The 23,913-nt window shown below is 40.6% G+C and overlaps 2 protein-coding genes across 2 annotated transcripts in view; one reads left to right on the forward strand and one right to left on the reverse strand.

Moving 5' to 3' along the window:
* Nucleotides 1-23,913, reverse strand: part of px (MAP7 domain-containing protein plexus) — a 157,274-nt gene that overhangs the window by 121,242 nt on the left and 12,119 nt on the right. The window contains exon 2 of the mRNA XM_088269254.1: nucleotides 7,434-7,854. Coding sequence (XP_088125380.1) covers nucleotides 7,434-7,809 — 376 coding nt within the window. The 5' untranslated portion in view covers nucleotides 7,810-7,854. The remainder of the gene's footprint in view (nucleotides 1-7,433; nucleotides 7,855-23,913) is intronic.
* On the forward strand, nucleotides 16,822-21,840 carry LOC148303869 (uncharacterized). The gene has a single exon (XM_088269257.1). It carries the CDS (start codon nucleotides 16,822-16,824, stop codon nucleotides 21,838-21,840), a length of 5,019 nt encoding a protein of 1,672 aa, XP_088125383.1.

The following is a 23,913-nucleotide window of genomic DNA, read 5'->3' on the forward strand; positions in this document are numbered from 1 at the left end:
TTTCTGCCTTTTTTTTATTCACCCGGAAGAAAAATATATAATTAATAAATCCTTTATTGGTTTTTTGTTGCCGTCAAAAATTAAAAGGTGGATCTTTCCTGCCGATTGAAGACTGCAGCTGTAGCTTGTAAGACGTCTTGTAAGACGCCCGTGAAATAGTAGTATACTGACCGGGGCATTTGGTCGTAGCGTAACACGTTACGATGCGAGCATTCAGGCAGTCAGTACGCCGAGCCGAGCGTTCCATACATAGTTTCGGATGCTCGGTGACGCTTGCCACGAGCAATGTTACGACGAAATGCTCTGGTCAGTCTCCACCTTTAGAAATCTGTTATATTTTATTTTTTTAAATATTTTTTGTATTTATTAAATATGTATATAAAACCATATTTTTAAATATTATTAGTTCATTTCTTTCTTTCCCTTTAAAAAAAAAAAAATCACAAAAAAGTGCTGTTTTACACTGTTCTGATTCATGACACCTCCTTAAGGGATGAAAAGAACGTAGAAGGTTATGGTGGAAGCAGACCAATTGTAAACAAATATATCACAGGACAACACACCCCCAAAAGGCATAGCAGACATTGCGTCATCAGTGCTAACATTCAAATTGACATCAAAAGTTTTAAATTACGTCCATATAGAACGGGTACGCGTGAGACCCGTCAATTAGCATAAATTACACATGGCTCACTCCTTTCAACAACGTCATATATCAAAAATCGACAATTTTCAGTTGTGAATGTTTTCGGAATGCCCAGAAAATGTACTATATCCCAGCAAAAGCGGCATATTTTTAACTTAATATTTACCCGCTACAGGGCAGAAAGTGTTGTTTTTGCATTTTGAAGAAAAGGTATTGTTTAATTATTTTTTTAAATATACTAAATATTTTTCAAATGGAGAAAAAACATTCAGGTTTTACCTGAAAAGATCTGTTGCACAGTAAAAAGTTCAATAAGTGGCTTGATATTTATTTTCAATACATTTTATTATATTTTAAAACTTTAAAAACGAACTCCTGAAAAATCAAGTTTTTAGATATATGACGTTGTTGAAAGGAGTAAGCGACTTGTGATCTTGCGAGCCATATAAATTAACAAAAACCCGCTAAATGTTTAGAAAAACAATGCCAATACTATACATTTAATATTATAGGTGTCCCAGCTTGAGATGAAACATCTATCGTTTTTATATGGAAGAAGATGTTAGTCTGAATTTTGAATTACGGCTTATGCAAGACCGCTTACCATGGGCCTACTTAGGCTTCAACTTCATATGTTCATAGCCTATAGGTATAGGTAAACTCACTCATGAGTGAGTTTACTCTTTATGTTTGAAGTAACTATAATTTCATGAGTGAGTTTACTATAATTTCATGTAATTCACAAGTGCAAATTCTAGGCAAAAATACTTGCTCTCAGGTCTTACTTACTTATAAGCGCAACATTTTGAGTATGTCCAAATACGTATAAGATACGTATAGATGTCTCTAGTGAAATTAAAAATATATATATATATATATATATATATATATATATATATATATATATATATATATATATATATATATATATATATATATATATATATATATATATATATATATATATATATATATATATATATATATATATATATATATATATATATATATATATATATATATATATATATATATATATATATATATATATATATATATATATATATATATATATATATATATATATATATATATATATATATATATATATATATATATATATATATATATATATATATATATATATATATATATATATATATATATATATATATATATATATATATATATATATATATATATATATATATATATATATATATATATATATATATATATATATATATATATATATATATATATATATATATATATATATATATATATATATATATATATATATATATATATATATATATATATATATATATATATATATATATATATATATATATATATATATATATATATATATATATATATATATATATATATATATATATATATATATATATATATATATATATATATATATATATATATATATATATATATATATATATATATATATATATATATATATATATATATATATATATATATATATATATATATATATATATATATATATATATATATATATATATATATATATATATATATATATATATATATATATATATATATATATATATATATATATATATATATATATATATATATATATATATATATATATATATATATATATATATATATATATATATATATATATATATATATATATATATATATATATATATATATATATATATATATATATATATATATATATATATATATATATATATATATATATATATATATATATATATATATATATATATATATATATATATATATATATATATATATATATATATATATATATATATATATATATATATATATATATATATATATATATATATATATATATATATATATATATATATATATATATATATATATATATATATATATATATATATATATATATATATATATATATATATATATATATATATATATATATATATATATATATATATATATATATATATATATATATATATATATATATATATATATATATATATATATATATATACATAAAGAAGTTCCAAGAATTTGAGTAGTGTGGTTGTCAATCACGGATAGAATTGGTGAATGTTACACGTGTGTAAAGTGATGCCCTCGTAAATGTCCAGATTCCATATTCTTCTTCATCTTTGTTGAGATGTAATACTTATAATTTTGATATACATTTTTCTCATCATTAGTATTAATTACTTAAAATGCGAGCTCACATTTTTTCCACTCGTATTTATTACAACAGTATGTAGAGCAGAGGACAAATGAATTTTTCCCCATTGGAATGTAATTTATTGGAATGTCTATCTGGTTGTTTTTTTTTTTTGGGGGGGCCGGAAAGGGTTAAACGGATTCAGAAAATCAGTCATAAATTTCAGATACCAATATAATATTAAATGGCAATACGTATTTGAATTATTACAGTGAAATAATTATAAATAAAAATTCAGTCTAAAGTCTGATGTGGTAAAAAAAAACAAGTGTTTTATTTATAAGTTTAATCATGTCATACCACAATGTGAATGCCGAAACAATAAAAAATAAACAACATTATGTGATGATGATAAAAAATCACAAATATTCTTTTTCGACTCACACAAAAACCTTCGAAACAAATTAATCACGTAAGTAGAGGCCTTACTGTATTGTATATATCGCTCACTCCTTTCAAGAACGTCATAAATCAAAAAACTTGAATTATCAGAAGAACATTTTTTAAAGTTTAAAAATATTATAAAATGTATTAAAAATAAATATCAAGCCACTCATTTAACTTTTTACTGTGCAACAGATCTTTTTAGGTAAAACCTGAAGGTTTTTTTTCCATTTGAAAAATATATAGTATTTTTTTAAAAAATAATTAAACGATACCTTTTCATCAAAATACAAAAACAACACTTTCTGCCCTGTAGCGGGTAAATATTAAGTTAAAAATATGCCGCTTTTACTGGGATATAGTACATTTTCTGGGCATTCCGAAAACAACCGAAAATTGACGATTTTTGATTTATGACGATCTTGAAAGGAGTGAGCGAAATGCTAAAACTTGGCACGATCAGGTATGCCAAATACTTGAAAGTATTCAGGTTAGGAGTCGAAACAATCGGCGAGTGTGTATGAGGAGATGCATGAACGTGCAAGAGGCGAGGAATGTTTGCAAAGACAGAGTGGTGTGGCGTTCTATTCTCTCTGCCTACCCCTGCGGAGAAGCAGTAATGGTTAGTTAGTTAGTAAGTAATGTTAAATTTTTTAATTTAAAAATTGTGTAAATACGAATTCACGCGAGCTGAAATCGAGTAAATAAAGGACTTACTGTATTTATTCATACTTATATATAATTTAATAAATAAAAAAAAACATTTAATAAAACGTTATCGGCAGTTTATTATCAGCAAAACAATATCTTTAAATACCCCAGATATGTAATAAATAAACAATGACCTATCCGATACGAGCGAACGGCAAATTGTATAAAAATAAATGTGTAAACAGTTGAATGTGACATGGCCGGGGTCGGGCGGTATCTCCGGAGGGTCGGGGGGTCAGAGAAGTCAAAGGGGTCAGCGGGGTCTAGCGGGGTCCGGCGGAATATACTACGGCGACCCCCCGACCCCGTTGTGGAGATTACGCAGCGATTAGCAGATAACTGGTCGCTGTCTGAACTCTAGGGGCGATAGATTGCTCATTATAATTGATTGCCATTTTATTTCGTGCCGGACAAGAGTCGAACATTTGCAGAGTATCGATACTTCTTCTTCTTCTTCCGCACCTCAATGGTGCATAGGGCACTGCATCATATAAATGCAGTGTTATCTTGATCGTTAACACATGACGGAAAGGTGATCAGCCCTCCGCTTCAGGTACCAGTCCAGGGCAATATTGAAAAAATATTACAGTGAAAAAATAACTTAACTGGGAATCGAACCCGGGACCTCCGGTACGGTAGGCGAGCACGCTGACCATTATACTACGGAGGTGGACATTAACGCTACGGAGTATCAATACAGTAGATTTAAAGTATCTAAAATATGTTTTTATGCGCCAACATTTATTTTGTAAAAATATTTATAGATCTAGCCAAAAAAAGAATTAAAAAAAAATTCTAACCCTTATCCTTGGGCGCCTGCGGGGGGTGGCACTTGCCCCCCCCCCCCCTGGATTAATTGAAAATGGTCAAATAATGTTTCCTGTTTCCTATATGTTTATAAAAAAATTGTTGCTACAGTATGCCCGTCATTATTACTACAGCTTCCTGTCCGTTTATTCACTACACAAATACGCTACAGTAAATTAAAACCATATTAAAACACAACTAAAAATATTTTTCCCCCCCGTAGAAAATTTTCTGCGGGCGCCCATGCCCTTATCAGCACACAATGGTGCATAGGGCACTGCATCATATAAAATTAAAGTTGTCTTAACATATGAAGGAAAGAAAGCCCCGCGCTTCAGTTACCAGTCCAGAGTAATATTGAATAAATATTAGATTGAAAATATTTATTTCACCCCCCTGGGAATCGAACCCGGGACCTCCAGTGTGGTAGCCGACCGTGCTGACCATTACACTATAGAGGCGGAAAGAATAAATAGTGTACTAGAAATCCCTTTTCTCAAATACAGACTCGCGCAAAGACTCATTTTCCATAGCTACAAAACTGTTTAATTCATTCTACTACTCTGAAATATTTAGACTCACTCCTGTAAAGTAAGGCCAGGTGATGCGGGACACTTTACTGATGGAGGCGACGCTACGCACAATCGCAGGCTCTGACCCGGAGAGATAGGCAGGCCGCCCAGAGGTCAGCAGAGGACGTAATGCGAGCAACGAGAAGAACATGGCGTACTTTGTAGCATGATAATGACCTAACTAAACTACTACCGATGTTACTTGAGAATACTGGTAATCTATGTTGTATTGTATTTTACAATAATAAAAAATTGTATGTCATTTCATTTTTAATTTTTGTAATTTCTTTTACGAATGCTGGACGATGTATAGCAACTTCTCTAGGCAACTACGATTTGCTGAAATGCGAATGGTTAGGTGGTCAGCAGGAGTGTCCCTTAGAGGTAAAATAAAGAATAAAACTTCCTTAAAACACCATTAACTTATCCTTATCGAAACCCAATAACTTGTACACTGTTTCTTTATATATATATATATATATATATATATATATATATATATGTTTAGTCATAAATTAAACCCTGAAGAGGGCAACAGGTTGTTGCCGAAACTAGTTGGTTGTTAATAAAGATGTGAGTGGATCAAAAAACAAAGTCTTTTTATTTCTTAAAATAATATACAAAATAAAGTATTCACGCATTCGTATTCGTGGAAGCCTGGGCGTAACATACATAAATAGGAAGGTAGAGGAAAGACAGTTGAGTATGTATGGTATGGGCATATAGGACGCAGAGAACCCGAGCATGTCGTAAACCAGGCAATACAAATGGATCTTCCTCGAAAGATATCTAGAGGAAGACCAAAAAATTCATGGATGCTGCAAAGAGAGAACATGGTTTAATGACATGGCCTAGATGACGTTGTCCATGACAACCTGGACCTACAACCAGAGGACGAGGAGAGCTGACCCCAGCAGTCTACAAAGACGATAAGTTGGGATATAGCAGGAAGAAGAACATAATTTCTATAGAAGATAAGCGATGCCTTTGATACACTGAGTAGCGTACATTTTTATCCTAACCAAACGTATCAAGCAACCATCAAGTAGAGAAAGCTGATTTACTTCAGACACGTCATGAGAAATGAAAAATATTGTCTTATCCACCTAATCATACAAGGAAAGATTGAGGGGCGAAGAACTCGAGGTGGCCGAAGGACATCATAGCTGAAAAACCTACGACAATGGTTTGGCAGAAGCACCAAATCTCTGTTCCGAGCCGCAGCATCAAAATTGAAGATAGCCATGATGATCGCCGATCTTCGTTAGAAGTGGCACAGAAAGAAGAAGAAGCGTATATTTACTTTCGCAGCCAAGATGTCTGTCCTGGCGGAAGGCAGACATCTAACTAACTAACCATCATGCCGCTTCTCCGCAGGGGTAGGCAGAGAGAATAGAGCGCCACACCACTCTGTCCTTGCAAACATTCTTCGCCTCTTCCATGTTCATGCATCTCCTCATACATACCCGCCGATTGTTAGGACTCCTAACCTGACCACTTTCAAGTATTATCGTATTACATCTTGGCTACATTATTACGCATAAGAGATTCGACCGGGGTGAGAAATGTGGGGGAGCTATTCACGATTGCGCAGGATAAAGAAGCCTTCGCAAGAGTGATTGCCAACATCGTAGGGACCTGATAAGGCACAGGAAGAAGGAAGAATCAAAAATTTAGATTCCCATTTAAGAATTAATAACCGATGAACAAATTTACTGATAAGGGAAAAGACCACGGTAATAGATGTGGCACTAAGTGTAGCAGAACACGATTGGAACTGGGCAGGTCATGTGCCACCTATGTCTGAGGATAGATGAACGAAGTGGTGCAACTGGAGGCCTAGAATAAGAAGCAAAGGCGTAACAACCCAAGCGTAACAACCCAAAACAGTTTACATTGAATTACATTGATGTAGATATGTATCCAGCGAATATCTTTGCGACTCGTACAAAAATATATGTACATACATATATATATACTGCGAATATACGAGGACATGGGTTGTTTGACGTGTGAGACAATATAAGATATATATCCATACGCAGGTGGTAGGTCACGGGGCACTCACCGGTGAATCCCTTCCCGTCGACGCGCTTGAGCCAGTACATGCGCTGCGCGTGCGGGCGGCCCTCGCGCTCGTAGGCGTCCCACTGCTGGCGCAGCAGCGCGCGGCACAGGCCGCAGGCGAGGCGCGGCGCGCCCGGCCCGCCGCGGTAGCCGCTGGGCGGCGCGTGCGCCTCCAGGAAGGGGTAGTGCGCCTCGCCCGGCGGCGCCTGGTCCGCGCGCGCCGCCACGGGCCACTGCTCGGCGTGGCCGCGCGCGCCGCACACGAAGCACACGTTGGGCGGCTGCGGCGGCCGCACGCCCAGGTACTCGGGCTCGGGCGGCGGCTCGGCCGGCTGCGCGGCCAGCTCGCTCTTGATGTACGCCTTGGCCTTCTCCATCGCGCGGGGAGGCCGGGCGCCGCGGAGCCCGCCGGACACGGCGCGCTGCAAACCACAAAATACCATGAAATACCAGACCTGAACATGGAAACTAGTCGTCATAAAATAAACTCAAGTGGTAAAAAAAACAAGTGTTTTTCATTTAAAAATAACAAAATACCATATACTTAAAACATTTTGAAAATCGACAAAAAAAATACCACTCCCAAAAGCACGGCTGTCCAAACTCAAAAAAACAGTAAGGGTCATTTTCTGTAGTACGTTTTTTTTTGCATTTTTGGACTAGATTCTATTTCGTAGATTCTACTTAGTCCAAAAATGCAATAAAAACGTACTACAAAAAAAATGTCCCTTACTGTGTTTTGAGTTTGGACAGCCGAGCAGACACCATCGAGTTTTCGTCACATAGTACTTTACTACACTACTTAAATTCTTGAAAGTTCTACATATATGAACCAATTTAGAAACCTTGTTCTTGAATCACTAGAACTTCACTAGAGACATCTATTGGTGAGATGTAAAGAGGTTTTTTTTAAGCAGAAAAAAAACATGATAATAATAATAATAATAATAATAATACTTAAAAGATCTGTTGCACAGTAAAAACTTTAATAAGTGGCTTGACATTTATTTTTAATACATTTCATAATATTCTAAAACATTAAAAACGATCTCCTGAAAAACCAAGTTTTTTGATATATGACGTTGTTGAAAGGAGTGAGCGATACGTGGTTTTATTGAATAACTGTAAATTCATTCATAAACCGGTATAAACATACTAAGTAACATTGATAAGATAAGCATTCGCGTATTGCGAGTTACGAACTTCCACGCGCGCGCGCACTGCGTACCACGATTTTGTATAGCATTCAACACTTATATATTTTATAATAAAAAATGTATTAATAAAAATAACACTATACAGTCAAAATTGTACAAAAAAAAACTATAACTTTTATTACTATCGGCGACATGCTAAAGAGCCCGCAAATATTTGAACACATTCCTATTTTTTTTATATTTTTTTTTATAAGGAATAACCCGCAAAGCGTCTATTTTATATGCTTTTCTGCAGGTAGGATAGTAAGGATAGGGAAGGTAAATGTGAAAAATACATTACAAACACCCAGACCAATTGAAAATAAATCTTTCTTGAATTCATTTTGCAATTGGCGGGAATCGAGCCCGCGACGCCAGTTTCGCAGTCGAGCGTTTACCCAACTACGCCACGGCGCCTGTCAACAATAATAATGAATTTGGATAATTTATATGGCACCATTTTCGTAAAATACTACCTCAAGGGCGCTTCAACCATGACTATCGATGGAAAACCCGTGATCAAACCAAGAAAAGATCGAACTCGGTACTTTATCATGTTAAATGTTATCATCGTATGTCACTCACTCCTTTCAACAACGTCATATATCAAAGAACTTGATTTTTCAGGAGATCGTTTTTAATGTTTAAGAATATAATGAAATGTATTAAAAATAAATATCAAGCCACTTGTTGAACTTTTTACTGTGGAACAGATCTTTTTAAGTAAAACCTGAATGTTTTTTCTCCATTTGAAAAATATTTAGTATATTTAAAAAAATAATTAAACAAAACCTTTTCTTCAAAATGCAAAAACAACACTTTCTGCCCTATAGCGGGTAAATATCAAGTTAAAAACATGCCGCTTTTGCTGGTATATAGTACATTTTCTGGGTATTCCGAAAATATGCATTACTGAAAATTGACGATTGTTGATGAAAGGAGTGAGCGATGTATGTGCCTCAATGGTCAAGTATTCGTGTTCCATGCTGTTTTTCGGGTAGTTTTTAAATCCAAATAATCCATAACCTTGCTTGTACGGTATAGTGTAGCCAAAACATGAGACGAATTAGGTATATGGGCACTGCATCTTGCGAACGGAAGGCAGCGTGCATCTCAAAGTGGGTATACTCGTACAGTATGTATACATAGGGTATGTGCGGCGCATAGGATAGAATAGGGTTGCCACTCGCCCCGAAACGTCGGAACACGTCACCGTCATCGCCAGTGGTGTCCCGACGTCCGACGTCATTAAAAATGTCCCGATATAAACTAATTATTATATATAAACTATTAAAATCAGTGAGGAAAAATTAAGTTGTTAAATGGTGGTAAATGTTTCCCGTCTGTTGTTAAAAGAGTTCACGGATATATTGTAAAATCAATTTTTGTGTTTTTTCTAACAATAAAATACAACTTAGTAGATTAAAAAAATCAGTGTTTGATTCAACATTTACTAATGTGCAAAGGCAAATAGCCGCAAGTTAAAAACAGTTGTTTTGAGATAAACGAGTTTATTTATAGTTAACTTAAAATTATGCCTTTTGCCAAAACATGTATCAAATGAATACAATTTTGCGGCTATTTGGATAATGAATATCTCGGTAAAGGAAAGAGATAGAGCAAAATCTGTGATTGTATATGATAGAGGCCAGTTATAGAACGCTTTGAGCCGTGTTAAGCCAAACAGCCACAACTTGATTTACGGCTAGTTGCCTTTACACGTTAGTTTAATACATAAATTAAAATGGGTTTCTACAAATTAAACGCCAAATATATAAATAGCAGCAGCGAGACTGATTTTAGGAATTTCTAAATTCAGCCACATCACCCCACTACTTCACAAACTGCACTGGTTACGCTTTCCCGAAAGGAAAAGTTACTCTGCCTACTCATGTATAAATCAATACACAATATGGCTCCAGAGTATCTTAAGGAGCTGTGTATTCCAGATGAATTGGTCGATAGACGTCTCACGCTTCGATCGGCTACAACATCTGCAATGGGCAAAGTGATATTACCAGCTCGCAACCAGCGCACTGAATTTGGCGAGCGTGCCTTTGCTGTTGCGGGGCCGATGGTTTGGAATGCTCTTCCACAAATGGTTAGAAATAGTGAGAGTGAGATGATCTTTAGAAAAAAACTAAAAACACATTTGTTTGCTGAATCGTTTCCACCATAATATTTTCCCCCATTCATTCACGGTGAAGCGCCCAACGAAAATGGCGCTATATAAGTTATCCAAATCTATTGCATGTTTAACCTCGGCTCGTAACGCATGTCTCTATTGAAAACTTTAGTGCATGTTGGTCTTCGAGTCGACAAAAAATCGCATGTGTTAGACATTTTGTGTAGTTTTGAGTGTGTAAATGGTGCTATGGTGGTGAAGGGTGGTATTGTTTGCATGCAGTAGTAGTGATTGTCCTGACGAAGAGACGGGTACGTCTCGAAACCGGTAGACAAAAAATCTCGGTGAGTGGTTGTATACTAATATTATTAACATTTTTGTAAAAAAATAAATATGTTTCCAAATGTATTATTATTATTTAATATAAATAAAATGTGTCAGCCCTGAGGTAGCAGCCGTCGCCAGCAAGCAGGTACTATTATCGTAAGGATCGGAAGTGCGGCCCGAACGTGACCATAATGCGCCAGTAAGTGTGCGCATACTGATGTGCATAACAGTACTAACTGCCAACCGACCGGGAGAGAAATTTCAAATTTAAATCGCCTCGAATCGAAAGTTATTTAACATTTAATCGCTTCATCACAAATTAGGACATCGCCGCGAGTGCAGTAAATCCTAGATATAACGGACCTCTAGTAAACGAACTTCGGATAGAACGGATACAAATCCGGTCAAATATAAAAACAAAAAAAAAGTTCTGTTAGTATTATACGAAATTTAATTTAAAAGTTACACTGCACTAGATAATACAGCGTCATTTCGTTCCTAAAGAACTTCTTCTAACCCTTATCGGCACCCCGTGGTGCTTGAACGCTTTGCAATCTGTCTTTGCAAACAATTTTCGCCGCTTCCACATTCACGCATCTCCTCATACATACCCGCCGATAATTGAGTCTCCTGACTTGACAACTTTCAAATATTTGAAATACAGTAAACCCCCCTATAACGTTGAGATAAGTACCACATTATCGGAGAGAACGTTATAGAGGATAAATGTTGTTAAATTATATTTCACTATAACAATGACTCGTTTCAGTCATTTCCGCTGGTCAAAATGTAAAATTACAATTTAAAACATTAACCCCTTATAACGTACCCTCCGATAACGCGGTACCTATCTCAACGTTATATGGGGTTAACTGTACTTGATAACGCCAATTTTTCGGCGGTCTTCTTCTGCTTCTATTAACCAACCATTTTTTTTAAATACCACAATATTGACTATTTTCCGTCGGGAATCGAACCCGAGTCCCGGGTTGAAGCATTTAACCCAAACGTGTCGGTCCCCAAATCGTGAAGAGAGCCAAGTTGACCCGCCCGGTACGGGTCAGTTGACCGTCCCACATATAATAAATTCTGGGAATGCACTAGACTCTGCATTGTGTGGGCAACCGCAATACGGTGAAATATCAAGTAAGATAAAGTATTTTGACCCTTAAAATAAATTAATATTATTATTAATATTAAAAACTAAAAACGCATCTGTCCGCCTCCGTAGTAGAATGGTCAGCACGCTCGGCTACCGTTTTGGAGGACCCGGGTTTGATTCCAGGGGGGGATGAAATAAATATTGATTTTTTCACTCTTATATTTATTCAATATTACCCTGGACTGGTACCTGAAGCGGAGGGCTGATCACCTTTCCTTCATGTATTAACGATCAAGATAACACTGCGTTTATATGATGCAGTGCCCTATGCACCATTGGGGTGCGGATAAGGGTTATTATTTATTATTATTTATTATTATTTATTATTAAAAACGCATCTTCTATAATTGGAGATAATCCACATTTCGCTCACTCATTTCAAGAACGTCATAAATAAAAATAAAAAACTTGATTTATCAGGGGAACGTTTTTAAAGTTTAAAAATATAATACAATGTATTAAAAATAAATATCAAGCCACCTATCTAATTTTTGACCTATCACCTATGAAAGTTTTTTCTCCATTTGAAAAATATTTAGTACATTTCAAAAAATAATTAAAACATACCTTTTCTTCAAAATGCAAGAACAACACTTTCTGCCCTGTAGCGGGTAAATATTAAGTTAAAAATATGCCGCTTTTGCTGGGATATAGTACATTTTCGGGGAATTCCGAAACATGCACAACTGAAAATTGACGAATTGTCTGTCTGATAGATAAGTGCATGCCGCTATTCATATCATTATCCCGCGGGAGCGAGTCCAGATTGAGCCGGTTCGCTCTCCGAGCGGGAACAGCGCCGGCCGGGGTCGACGGGTCAAGAGGCGGGTCAACATCTATGTGTCCACATCGCACACACGTCTACTTTACGATGAGCATCAGCGTGACTCAATAATGCTCGCTAATTTCACATTATTTTTTATTTATTTATTTATTTTTTATTTGTATACATTTATTTAAATCACAATTGAAACATATTTAGAACTTTTTTTTTGCAGAGACCCACCAAGCCACCTTGTGTGTCTTGTCGGTGAAGTTCTTTTTTAATACATTTTTTATTGTTTTTAACGATTTTAACCTTAAAAGAGAAAAAAATTAAGAATATAAACATTTTACGATTTTCATAAAATTAACTCTTAAGTCCATAATCTTTGGTCAGTGCGCAAAATCACGCCGAAAAAAGGTAAATGGTCAACTCGGCCGATTGTTTCGACTCCTAACCTGACCGCTTTCAAGTATTTGGCATACCTGATCGTGTCAAGTTTTTCTCGGTCTTCCTCTGCTCCTTTTTCCAATTACATTCGCCTCATCGTTCTACATGTCCAAACCATCTCAAAACACCTTTCTTAATTTTTTCGATAATGCTTATCTCAGCTTTGCATTCCTTCCTTATTTCACTATTCGAACATCTATCATACATCGTTGTGTCGCACATTCTTCTGAGAGATCGCATTTCGACTGCACTCGGACTACTTTCATCCTTCTTTTGCCAACTCCATGTTTCACTTCCATATATAGGGAACCAGGACTCCGTCGTGTACTGAATATTATGAAACAACGTAAAATGAATGCAAACATTTAATTTCAAATAGCGCGAGTCCTAAAAGCGCACAGAATCATATATTATTGATTGTAAAAGCATTTAAGAGTCGGATCCGACGAACTGTATAGATAAATTCGCTCCACCGTAAAAACCAAACGGCAGCATGGCGACTCGAAATGGAAAATACAAACAACGGAACGCCACAGATAACAGAGTCACAGATAGAAGCATAGAAAAGCGCATAAAATAGATGGCAGGTAGGTACCCTTTTTTTTAAATGGTGAATTGTGGAACGGAACCGCCTTCATTTCGCCCGGCTCCGTAGAGTAGTGGTTTGGATATGCAATAGATAAAATTCGCGCTTGTTTATAATGCTGTGACAGCGGTGTCAAGAAGCACGTTGTCCGCCATCGGCAATGTTTGGTGTCGTGTGTGTTGCCGTTGCGTTCCGACGGATTCTATTTTTTTTTGGCTGTAATCTGTTACATTATTATTTATTTTAAATATGAAAAAAACACTTGCATATTTATATGCAACGTTGTGTCAAAATTTCAAAGCAATCGGTGAATAACTATCGGAAAAAGGAGATATAAAATTTTGAACGGACGAAAATTTACATTTTTATTTGCGACTATGGCTATGGCGATGGTGGGTAAAGAAATGGAGACGAAATAGTGGTAGGAAGAGAATATAGCAGCAATGACAAGAAGTGGAAGAGGCGAAAATTAGCAGAGACAGATTGGTGTAGCGTTCTATTCTATCTGCCTACCCATGCGGAGAAGCGGCGTGATGGTTAGTTAGATAGTTTTATATTTATATAGCAGTACCTGAAGCCCAAGACTGAGCACCTAGCCTTAGATTTTATTTTAGTTAAAAGATAAATATTTGTGTTTTTATTATTTACTATTCTTTTTTATTAAAGTTTTACTTAGTAAATACCACTATTTCTTAAAATCTACTGTGACACGTGTTTCGATGCATGTCGCATCATTTTCAAACACCGGCGTTTGAAAATAATGCGGAATGCATCGAAACACGTGTCACAACAGTAGATTTTAAGAAATAGTGGTATTTACTGAGTAAAACATTGCTAAAAAATAGATAGATTTTACCCCAAAGTGACTCCCAAATCAATTAATGAAAATCAATATTCTCTCTGGCTACCCCTGCGGAAGCGTTAGTTAGTTAGTTAATGTATGATTTATTCGTTAATCAAGATTGGCCAAATCGATTTGCTTAGCGTCGAAAACTGGGGTCTTCACCCTTAATTTTTTTAAATTACCGTTAAAAAATAGATGAAGGAAAATTCGGAGGTAGGTATTAATATTTTCGACGGGCAGAAAATAAAACCGCTCCGTTGGAAATTCAAATGGCGAATTTGCATAGACGTCTCGGCGCCGCGGGGAGCGGAAAAAACCTACATTTTGAAAATGGAACACGTCGAACCAATAATAATTTAAAGGGGCGATTCAAAAATCGAACGGGAGTCTGGTTTGAATTTGGAACACGTTCTAAACGGCGCAGCGCGCACGCGCATACAAATTTTAAAACCGTTTCGGGATATACCCGGTATACGTCATAACCCGCTTGTGCACTACACGGAATTTTACCGTCCGGCAGTCCGGTCTTGAAAAATAAAAGCGACTACGACAGTTTAGCGTGATCGAATTTACGCGCAACGTGTTCAAGCACTGATCGAGAGCACCGATCCGATGAAAGATGGACAAAAGCACAAGCCAATCCAAGCCAATCATCCGTTTTATCACGCTAACTGAAGTGGCGGACGGTAAAATTCCATGTAGTGCACAAACGCCCATACTTTTACAACCGAAACGGAAATTTCTTTCAAATTTCAAACATTCCACCGAAAAAAAATCGTTTCAGGATATACCCTATATCGCGCACTCCTTTCAAGAACGTCATAAATCAAAAAACTTGATTTGTCAGGAGAACGTTTTTAAAGTTTAAAAATATAATACAATGTATCCAAAATATATATCAAGCCACTTATTGAACTTTTTACTGTGCAACAGATCTTTTTAAGTAAAACCTGAAGGTTTTTTCTCCATTTGAAAAATATTTAGTTTATTTAAAAAAAAAATTAAACAATACCGTTTCTTCAAAATGCAAAAACAACACTTTCTGTCCTGTAGCGGGTAAATATTAAGCTAAAAATATGCCTCTTTTGCTGGGATATATTACATTTTCTGGGCATTCCGAAAACATGCACAACTGAAAATTGTCGATTTTTGATTTATGACGTTCTTGAAAGGAGTGAGCGATATGTCATATTATACTTTTACGACCCAAAGTTGGAAATACACCAAAAAACGACGAACTAAAAACGTGGGTACTTTTCTCTACGTGGGCTACAATCTGTGTGTAACGGACCAGACGAAATAAGGTCCGAAAAAGGACCACATTTTAGGATATATTTAGTATATTTTGTATTATGATAATAAAACGGAGCGACTCTGTCCGAGCAGCTGTCCCCATATTGAAACCCGCCAGACTGAGCGGGGAAAGGGGGCGTGGCTCCCACTACTTACGCTGGGGCCAACGGGAACCCAGCAGAAAAGTGGTGGGGGCCGCGCACGTAGGCAATAGGGGGACTAGCCCGGCAGATTAGCTCCGTATGGGTATAAATGTATGTATCCTTTGTAAAATAAATCATTCCATCCTGGACGACTGAACTTGGTGTTTTATTTCTCCGCTCGCTCTACCCTTCGCTACTCTACTGGATTCTCCCCCCTGGACTTGACTCATCGCTACGACCACGGACTACGAACCAGTACACACCTCGACCTACGCATCGGAATCGGATTTTGATAGAATATTTACTAGTAAATATTCTCACCTCTCGCCGCAGGACTTCAGAACTTCTGGGACTTACGCCCCCAGAAGCGAAGCGCTGCAGAAGTCACACCGCACCTATCAACAGTCTAAAGTGTGAGGTTTGGCGCCCCACATTTTTGGTCCTTCGAGCCGGATCGTGATCTTCTACAAGCTGGCCCACCCTGATCCTGCGCTACTACGATGCCGGCCTCCCTACGCTCTGGGAGGAACGCCGAGGAGCAGCCACTGAGACCCGCCTCGGAGCCCGAGGCCCCCGCTTCGGATGTGGATTCGGAAGCGGACAACACGCTGCATGGAGAGACGCGCTCTCACGAAAGCTCCAAAGGAACCGAAGACACCATTCGGAACCTGCGAGCTGAAATGCGGCGCGAAAGAGAAGAACATCGGAAGCAGATGAGCCAGCTGATGGCTCTCTTGACGGTGAAAGCGACGACACAGCCGGAGCCCGCGCAAAGTGGAGCGCAGGCTGGCCCGGGGACGTCGCGGCAACCGCATCCCGCGCAGTATGGAGCGCGGGCCCCCTCGGAGACGTCGCAGAATGGAATCACGGGTGCATCTCGGCAGGATGATGCACAACCGCGCGCCTTGAGCGTGCGCTCCGCCGCAGAGGATATGGATGCGGCGGCCAATGAAGACACTACACGCCGCACTACAAAGAGATGGGTCGAGCAACATGGCCGTGCAGAACCGCGCACGGGTACACACGATGACTCGACGGTGCGCCGTGAAAGGGACCGAACAAGAAAGGACGAGGACCCCCGCATCAGCGCTATGTTTGCGCGCCAGAGTGCGGGAAAGGCGCTGCCGGAGTTTGCCGGCAACCCAGTTGACTGGCCGTCATTCTACGACTACTTCTTGGATTCTACAGAATTATGTGGATTCTCAGACCCCGAGAATTTGCTTCGCCTACGGATCGCGCTGAAGGGGCGCGCCCGGGATGCAGTCGAAGCATTGATGGTGAAATCCAAGAACGTCGCAGAGATAATGGCCGCCCTCGAAAAGCAGTTCGGTCGGCCCGAAGTGTTGGTAAACGCAGTGTTTGAACAAGTGAGAAAGTTTCCGCGATTGACAAACGAGTCATCTATGGACCAGATAGTGGACTATGCACTGACGGTCAGAAATGTGAAAGTGACTATCGAGAACGCGAAAAGTAGATACGTAGAAATGCCGGGCGCCCTCGGTGAGCTTGTGTCGAAGCTCGGGCCGGTGCTCCGCGCCATGTGGGTCCGCGATCGCGCAAGTGTAAAAGCGATACCAAAGATTGCCGACTTTGCAGACTGGATGATGGGATTCGCGGACAATGCCGCGGAATGTGGCGCTTTGGAACCGGTGAAGGCGGTGAAATCTACGCGTGGAAAGGAAACAGTGTTCATGACGGAATCGCGTCCGTCCGCGGAGAGGAAGTGCGCTAAGTGCGGCCGCGGAGGACACAAGATAAACGCTTGCTCCGAGTTCGCTAAAATGGAGACAGCGGCTCGGAGGGAATTCGCGAGAGAGAAGGGGCTGTGCTACCGGTGCCTGGACGGTAGACATCGCATGCCCCAGTGTAGGAGTAAAGTGAAGTGTGGTGTCGGCTCGTGTACAGCCTCACACCATAATCTCCTACACGAAGCTTCGCAAGAATCAAGCGCCGCCGGTAGTTCGAGTTACGCCGGCGGAAATCCTACGAACGACGCGTTCGTAGGGGTAATGGCAACAAACGATTTGGTACTATTAAAGGTGATACCAGTGGAAATCAGTGGGCCTAAGGGTCGTGTAGTGATCGACGCCATACTAGATGAAGGCTCTACAATTACCTTAATAGACGATGCCATAGCCAATCGGGTCGGCGCCCGCGGGCGCCGTGATACGATCTCGATCCGCGGGATAAATAGGAGCAGTAAATCTGTTGACACTCGACGCGTGCAAGTGATGATAAAGGGAAATAGCGAAATCTCGTACGCTATCAGTGCAAATACCGTACGAAATTTGAATTTACCCCGCGCGCCGTGTATGCGGACGGAAATTAAGCGGATTTCCAACGAGAACATCGTAAAACACGTGAGACCGAAGATGATAATCGGTCAAAACAATGCGGATATAATCGTGTCGCGAGAAGTCACCATCGACGACGAAGAGATTATGCGATCCAGGACATTGCTGGGCTGGGTAGCCCATGGAAAGGTCGCCGGTCCACCGGAAGGCGAAAATTTAGCGCTCGTGGTTACAAGTGAAAGGCAAAATCCCCGCGAGCGAAGTGATACGGTGTCGAGTCGGGCCGCCAGCAAGAGCGGCCGAGATAGCGGTTTGGTGGTGCCAGATCCGACCGCCGAAAGACACCACAATGGATGCTGCAAGAAGATCGAAGAATTGGTGAAATCGAACTTCGCAGTGGACTCCTTAGGAGTAACTGGCGCCGTGCGTGAAGATAGGCAAATAACGCACGTGCGAGCAATTATGCAAGCCACATCGAAGCCCCTACCAAATGGCCATTGGGAGATGGGACAACAGTGGAAAGAAGAAGGCGTGTGGTTGCCCGATAACAGGCAACACGCTTTGAGCCGCCTAGAAGGCGGAGAACGGAAGCTGAAAGGAAATAAAGAGCTTACCGCAGCCTATCATGAGAAGATGGAAGCATACCTTCAGAAAGGGTACGCTACGGAGATGCCCATGTGCATCACAGACAGCCTGGCACGGGGGGAGCGGCTGCCAGCACACAGCCGCCTCTACAAATTGGTCCCGCGGTCGGAATTGTTGTCCGACCCACCTTGGATGCTGCCGTGGAGCCATCTGATTTTTGGCGCGGCGCATCGCTTTGAGTGGCCGGGACTGCCCGGCCCTACTTGGATGCTGCCGTGGAGCCATCTGATTTTTGGCGCGGCGCATCACTTTGAGTGGCCGGAACTGCCCGGCCCTACTTGGATGCTGCCGTGGAGCCATCTGATTTTTGGCGCGGCGCATCGCCTTGACCGGCTAGGGACGCCCGGTCAACATATTGAGCGGACGGAATTGCAGTCCGGACCGTCGATGCTGCCGTGGAGCCGCTTGGATTGTGGCGCGGCGCATCATAGCGACACGTCGGAGTTGTTGTCCGACACATCGATGCTACCGCGTGGCCACCTGTTTAGTGGCGCGGTGCATCGCCTTGAGTGGTCGGAGCTGTTGTCCGACCCCCTGATGACGCTGATAGGCCACCTGGATCGTGGCTCGGCTCATCATAACGACACGCCGGAGATGTCCGGCCCTACTCGGATGCTGCCGTGGAGCCAACTGTACTCTGGCGCGGCGCATCGCCTTGACCGGCTAGAGATGCCCGGTCAACATATTGAGTGGCCGGAGCTGCCCGGCCCTACTCGGATGCTGCCGTGGAGCCAACTGGAACTTGGCGCGGCGCATCGCCCCAACCGGCCGGAGTTGTCCGGCACCCCGATGCTGCCGAGGGGCCACCTGGATCGTGGCTTGGCGCATCAAATCACAGAACCGGAGATGTCCGGTCCGCCGATGCTGCCGTGGAGCCACCTAGATTCTGTCGCGGCGCATCGCTTTGACTGGCTGATGATGCCCGGTCAACACATTGAGAAGTCGGAATTGTTGTCCGGCCCACCTGGGATGCTGCCGGGAGATAATATGGATCTTCGCGAGGCGCATCTTCTCGACCGGCCGGAATTGTTGTCCGGCCCACCCGGGATGCTGCCGGGAGATCATATGGATCTTCGCGAGGCGCATCTTGCACCGGAATTGCAGTCCTGCCCGCCGATGCTGCCGTGGAGCCACCTAGATTCTGGCGCGGCGCATCGCTTTGACTGGCTGGAGATGCCAGGTCAACACATCGAGCGGTCGGAGTTGTGGTCCGACCCACCTGGGATGCTGCCGGGAGATCACAGGGATCTTCGTTACGCGGCGCATCGCATGGACGAACGGGACGTGATCAAAATGGGAACGCGTCTTCAATACATAGGGGCCACAGAAGGCCAGCGGGTGCCGGTAATTCTGGACGGCACCCACTACTACACAAAACTCCTTTTGGAGGACTATCACAAGAGGGCAGGACACCCTGGGATAGAGAGAGTCCTCAGCGACGTTCGGCAAAACTTCTACGTCATAAAGCTGAGGAGAGTCCTGAGAAGCATTGGTCATAAGTGCGTGACATGCAAATTGCGCCGAGGGCGGGCCAACATCCCGCAGATGGGACAGATACCGCCGGCGAGAGTCGCCAGCCACATGAGAGCATTCACACATTGCGGGCTCGACTATTTTGGTCCGATGTGGGTAACAATTGGGCGGCGCCGGGAGAAAAGGTACGGAGTGTTGTTCACGTGCATGACAACGAGAGCGGTGCACCTCGAGCTGGCATCGTCCCTGACGAGTGACGCGGCTATCCAGGCCATAAGGAGGATGACCGCCAGAAGGGGCCAGCCGAGGGTGATACACTCCGACAACGGTACGAACTTCCACGGCGCCGATAAAGAGATGCGGGAGGCAATAGCGGACCTCCACGCCAACTCCAGACTACATGCAGAACTGGCCAACATGCAGATACGGTGGGAATTCATTCCACCGTCCTCACCACATATGGGTGGTGCATGGGAGCGGTTAGTGCGCTCAGTGAAAGTGGCACTAACGGCCGTACTTCGGGAACAGGCCCCGAGGGAAGAAACATTGCAGACAGCGTTCGCGGAAGCGGAGTTCAGCGTGAATAGCCGTCCACTGAGTCATGTGTCAGTGGACCCAAAAGATGAGACCCCGCTGACGCCGAACCACTTTCTGATCGGATCTGCAGGCGAACGAGCACACCTAGCCTTCTACCCGAAGGACGCCAAGACGGTGTGTCTAAGGAAGCAGTGGAGGATAGCCCAGCAGCTAGCAGATAAATTTTGGAGACGCTGGCTGGGCGAGTTCCTCCCAACGATGGCGCAGAGGCGGAAGTGGCTCGAGCGGGCGGAACCACTACAGGTCGGCGACGTGGTCGTCATCGCCGACCCAGCCTCACCGCGCAACCACTGGCCCAAGGGAAGAATAACGGGAACGCGCCTTGCAGCGGATGGCCAGGTCCGGACGGCGCGAGTTACCACGGCAACCGGAGAGTACGTGCGCCCCGCTGTACGACTCATCCCACTGCTGCGGAGTGATCCCCCCGCTGATGGTCCTGCAGAAGAAAAAGATGCCCCGACGACTTCGCGACGCGGCATCGGGGGGAGTGTAACGGACCAGACGAAATAAGGTCCGAAAAAGGACCACATTTTAGGATATATTTAGTATATTTTGTATTGTGATAATAAAACGGAGCGACTCTGTCCGAGCAGCTGTCCCCATATTGAAACCCGCCAGACTGAGCGGGGAAAGGGGGCGTGGCTCCCACTACTTACGCTGGGGCCAACGGGAACCCAGCAGAAAAGTGGTGGGGGCCGCGCACGTAGGCAATAGGGGGACTAGCCCGGCAGATTAGCTCCGTATGGGTATAAATGTATGTATCCTTTGTAAAATAAATCATTCCATCCTGGACGACTGAACTTGGTGTTTTATTTCTCCGCTCGCTCTACCCTTCGCTACTCTACTGGATTCTCCCCCCTGGACTTGACTCATCGCTACGACCACGGACTACGAACCAGTACACACCTCGACCTACGCATCGGAATCGGATTTTGATAGAATATTTACTAGTAAATATTCTCACCTCTCGCCGCAGGACTTCAGAACTTCTGGGACTTACGCCCCCAGAAGCGAAGCGCTGCAGAAGTCACACCGCACCTATCAACAGTCTAAAGTGTGAGGTTTGGCGCCCCACACTGTGTGACGATTGGTTTTCTTCTTTTATGGCCAATCTCCACCAGACTCTATCCCCATTTAAGTCACTTTTGCTTGGCAAGAAAATAAACATTAATGCAGTTAGTCATTTTTAACAAGTCAACATATATTATTTATTGATTAGGCATTAACTTTGTGGAATGACATGATTATTAGAATTAAATTAAACACTTGAATAATCCACTGAATTGAGTTTTATTTTTATTTACGACTAGTTTCGAAAACGACAATTGTTTTCATCTTCTGGTACAAATTAAAACTTTAATTAGTTTAAAACATTATTAAGTTTTAATTTGTACCAGAAGATGAAAACAACTGTCGTTTTCGAAACTAGTCGTAAATAAAAATAAAACTCAATTCAGTGGATTATTCAAGTGTTTAATTTAATTAAAATAACAAAATAAAAAGTCAATATATTATACTTCCAAGCAGTGGCGGACCTACCCTAGAAGCCCAGAAGCCCGGCATGCCTAACAACTCCAACAATGATTAAAAATACATAATTAATGTATGCCTATTTTTAAATTATCGCGCGCTTTTTCGTACTACCCGAGATAGCCGAGCGTAAAAATTCGGCTTTCGCCCTGTCTGTTGCAGGTGGAGGCGATACATGATTAGCCATCTCGCTCGCTCTCATTGGCTTCAATTTGGGCTTCTGCTTCCAGCAAAACGCATAGTTGATTTGGTTTAAAAACATAACTTTAAACCGTACAATGTAGGTACCTATATGGCATTTTGTATCGAGTTTGGAAGCCAGCTTCGGTAGCGTGAACATAGCTACAAGAAATTAGCTACAATTCGCAATATTTGTAACGAACGTATTTCATTATTGTTATCTGTGTACTCATCTGTCAGATAGTTATCAACTAGTTTTATGCCTTTGTAGAGTTCATAAATATAAAATATAATTGATAATCCATAATTAAATACGGTAATTGTAGGAATTATTAAGATTTGAATAAGTTTTTGCATTTTTTTCGTTCTTCGCTACGTTTTTCGTAAGCACATTTTGTTTGAACGTCATAATGAATTCGGATACGGCCGATGTCGTTTGTGCTGTTTTATTTATTTATTTGTTTTATTTATAAAAGTGGTTGAAGGAATTAATTTATAATGGAAAGGTGAGCGCATTGAATTTTATTAAAAAAAAGAAATGATTACATCTCAAGGTCTCAAAGACCTACTCCTGATTTAAAAATATCACAACTGTTAAATTACATAAAAGGAAGTTTAATCAGTCGACATACAAAACTCGTTGGATTAGAAACGTATTGAAATATATTATTAGATTAAACCAATATTTTTAGCTTTTCCACTTTATTTTTATTTGACCAGCGACCGGGTTACCGACATTTTATTACCGTTACCGACATCATCAGACTGGTACTGTCGATGTCGATGTACTGATGATGTCGGTAACGACGAAACCCGGTCGCTGGTCAAATAAAAATAAAGTGGAAAAGCTAAAAATATTGATTTTAATCTAAT

This window comes from Brachycentrus maculatus, unplaced genomic scaffold (genome assembly GCF_059751285.1).
Source record: "Brachycentrus maculatus isolate JH-2025_06_01 unplaced genomic scaffold, ASM5975128v1 h1tg000343l, whole genome shotgun sequence".
In the NCBI taxonomy this organism is placed as follows: Eukaryota; Metazoa; Arthropoda; class Insecta; order Trichoptera; family Brachycentridae; genus Brachycentrus; species Brachycentrus maculatus.

Excerpts from the sequence above, each read along its gene's own strand:
- LOC148303869 (XM_088269257.1), top strand. The coding sequence starts at position 16,822 with ATGCCGGCCTCCCTACGCTCTGGGAGGAACGCCGAGGAGCAGCCACTG.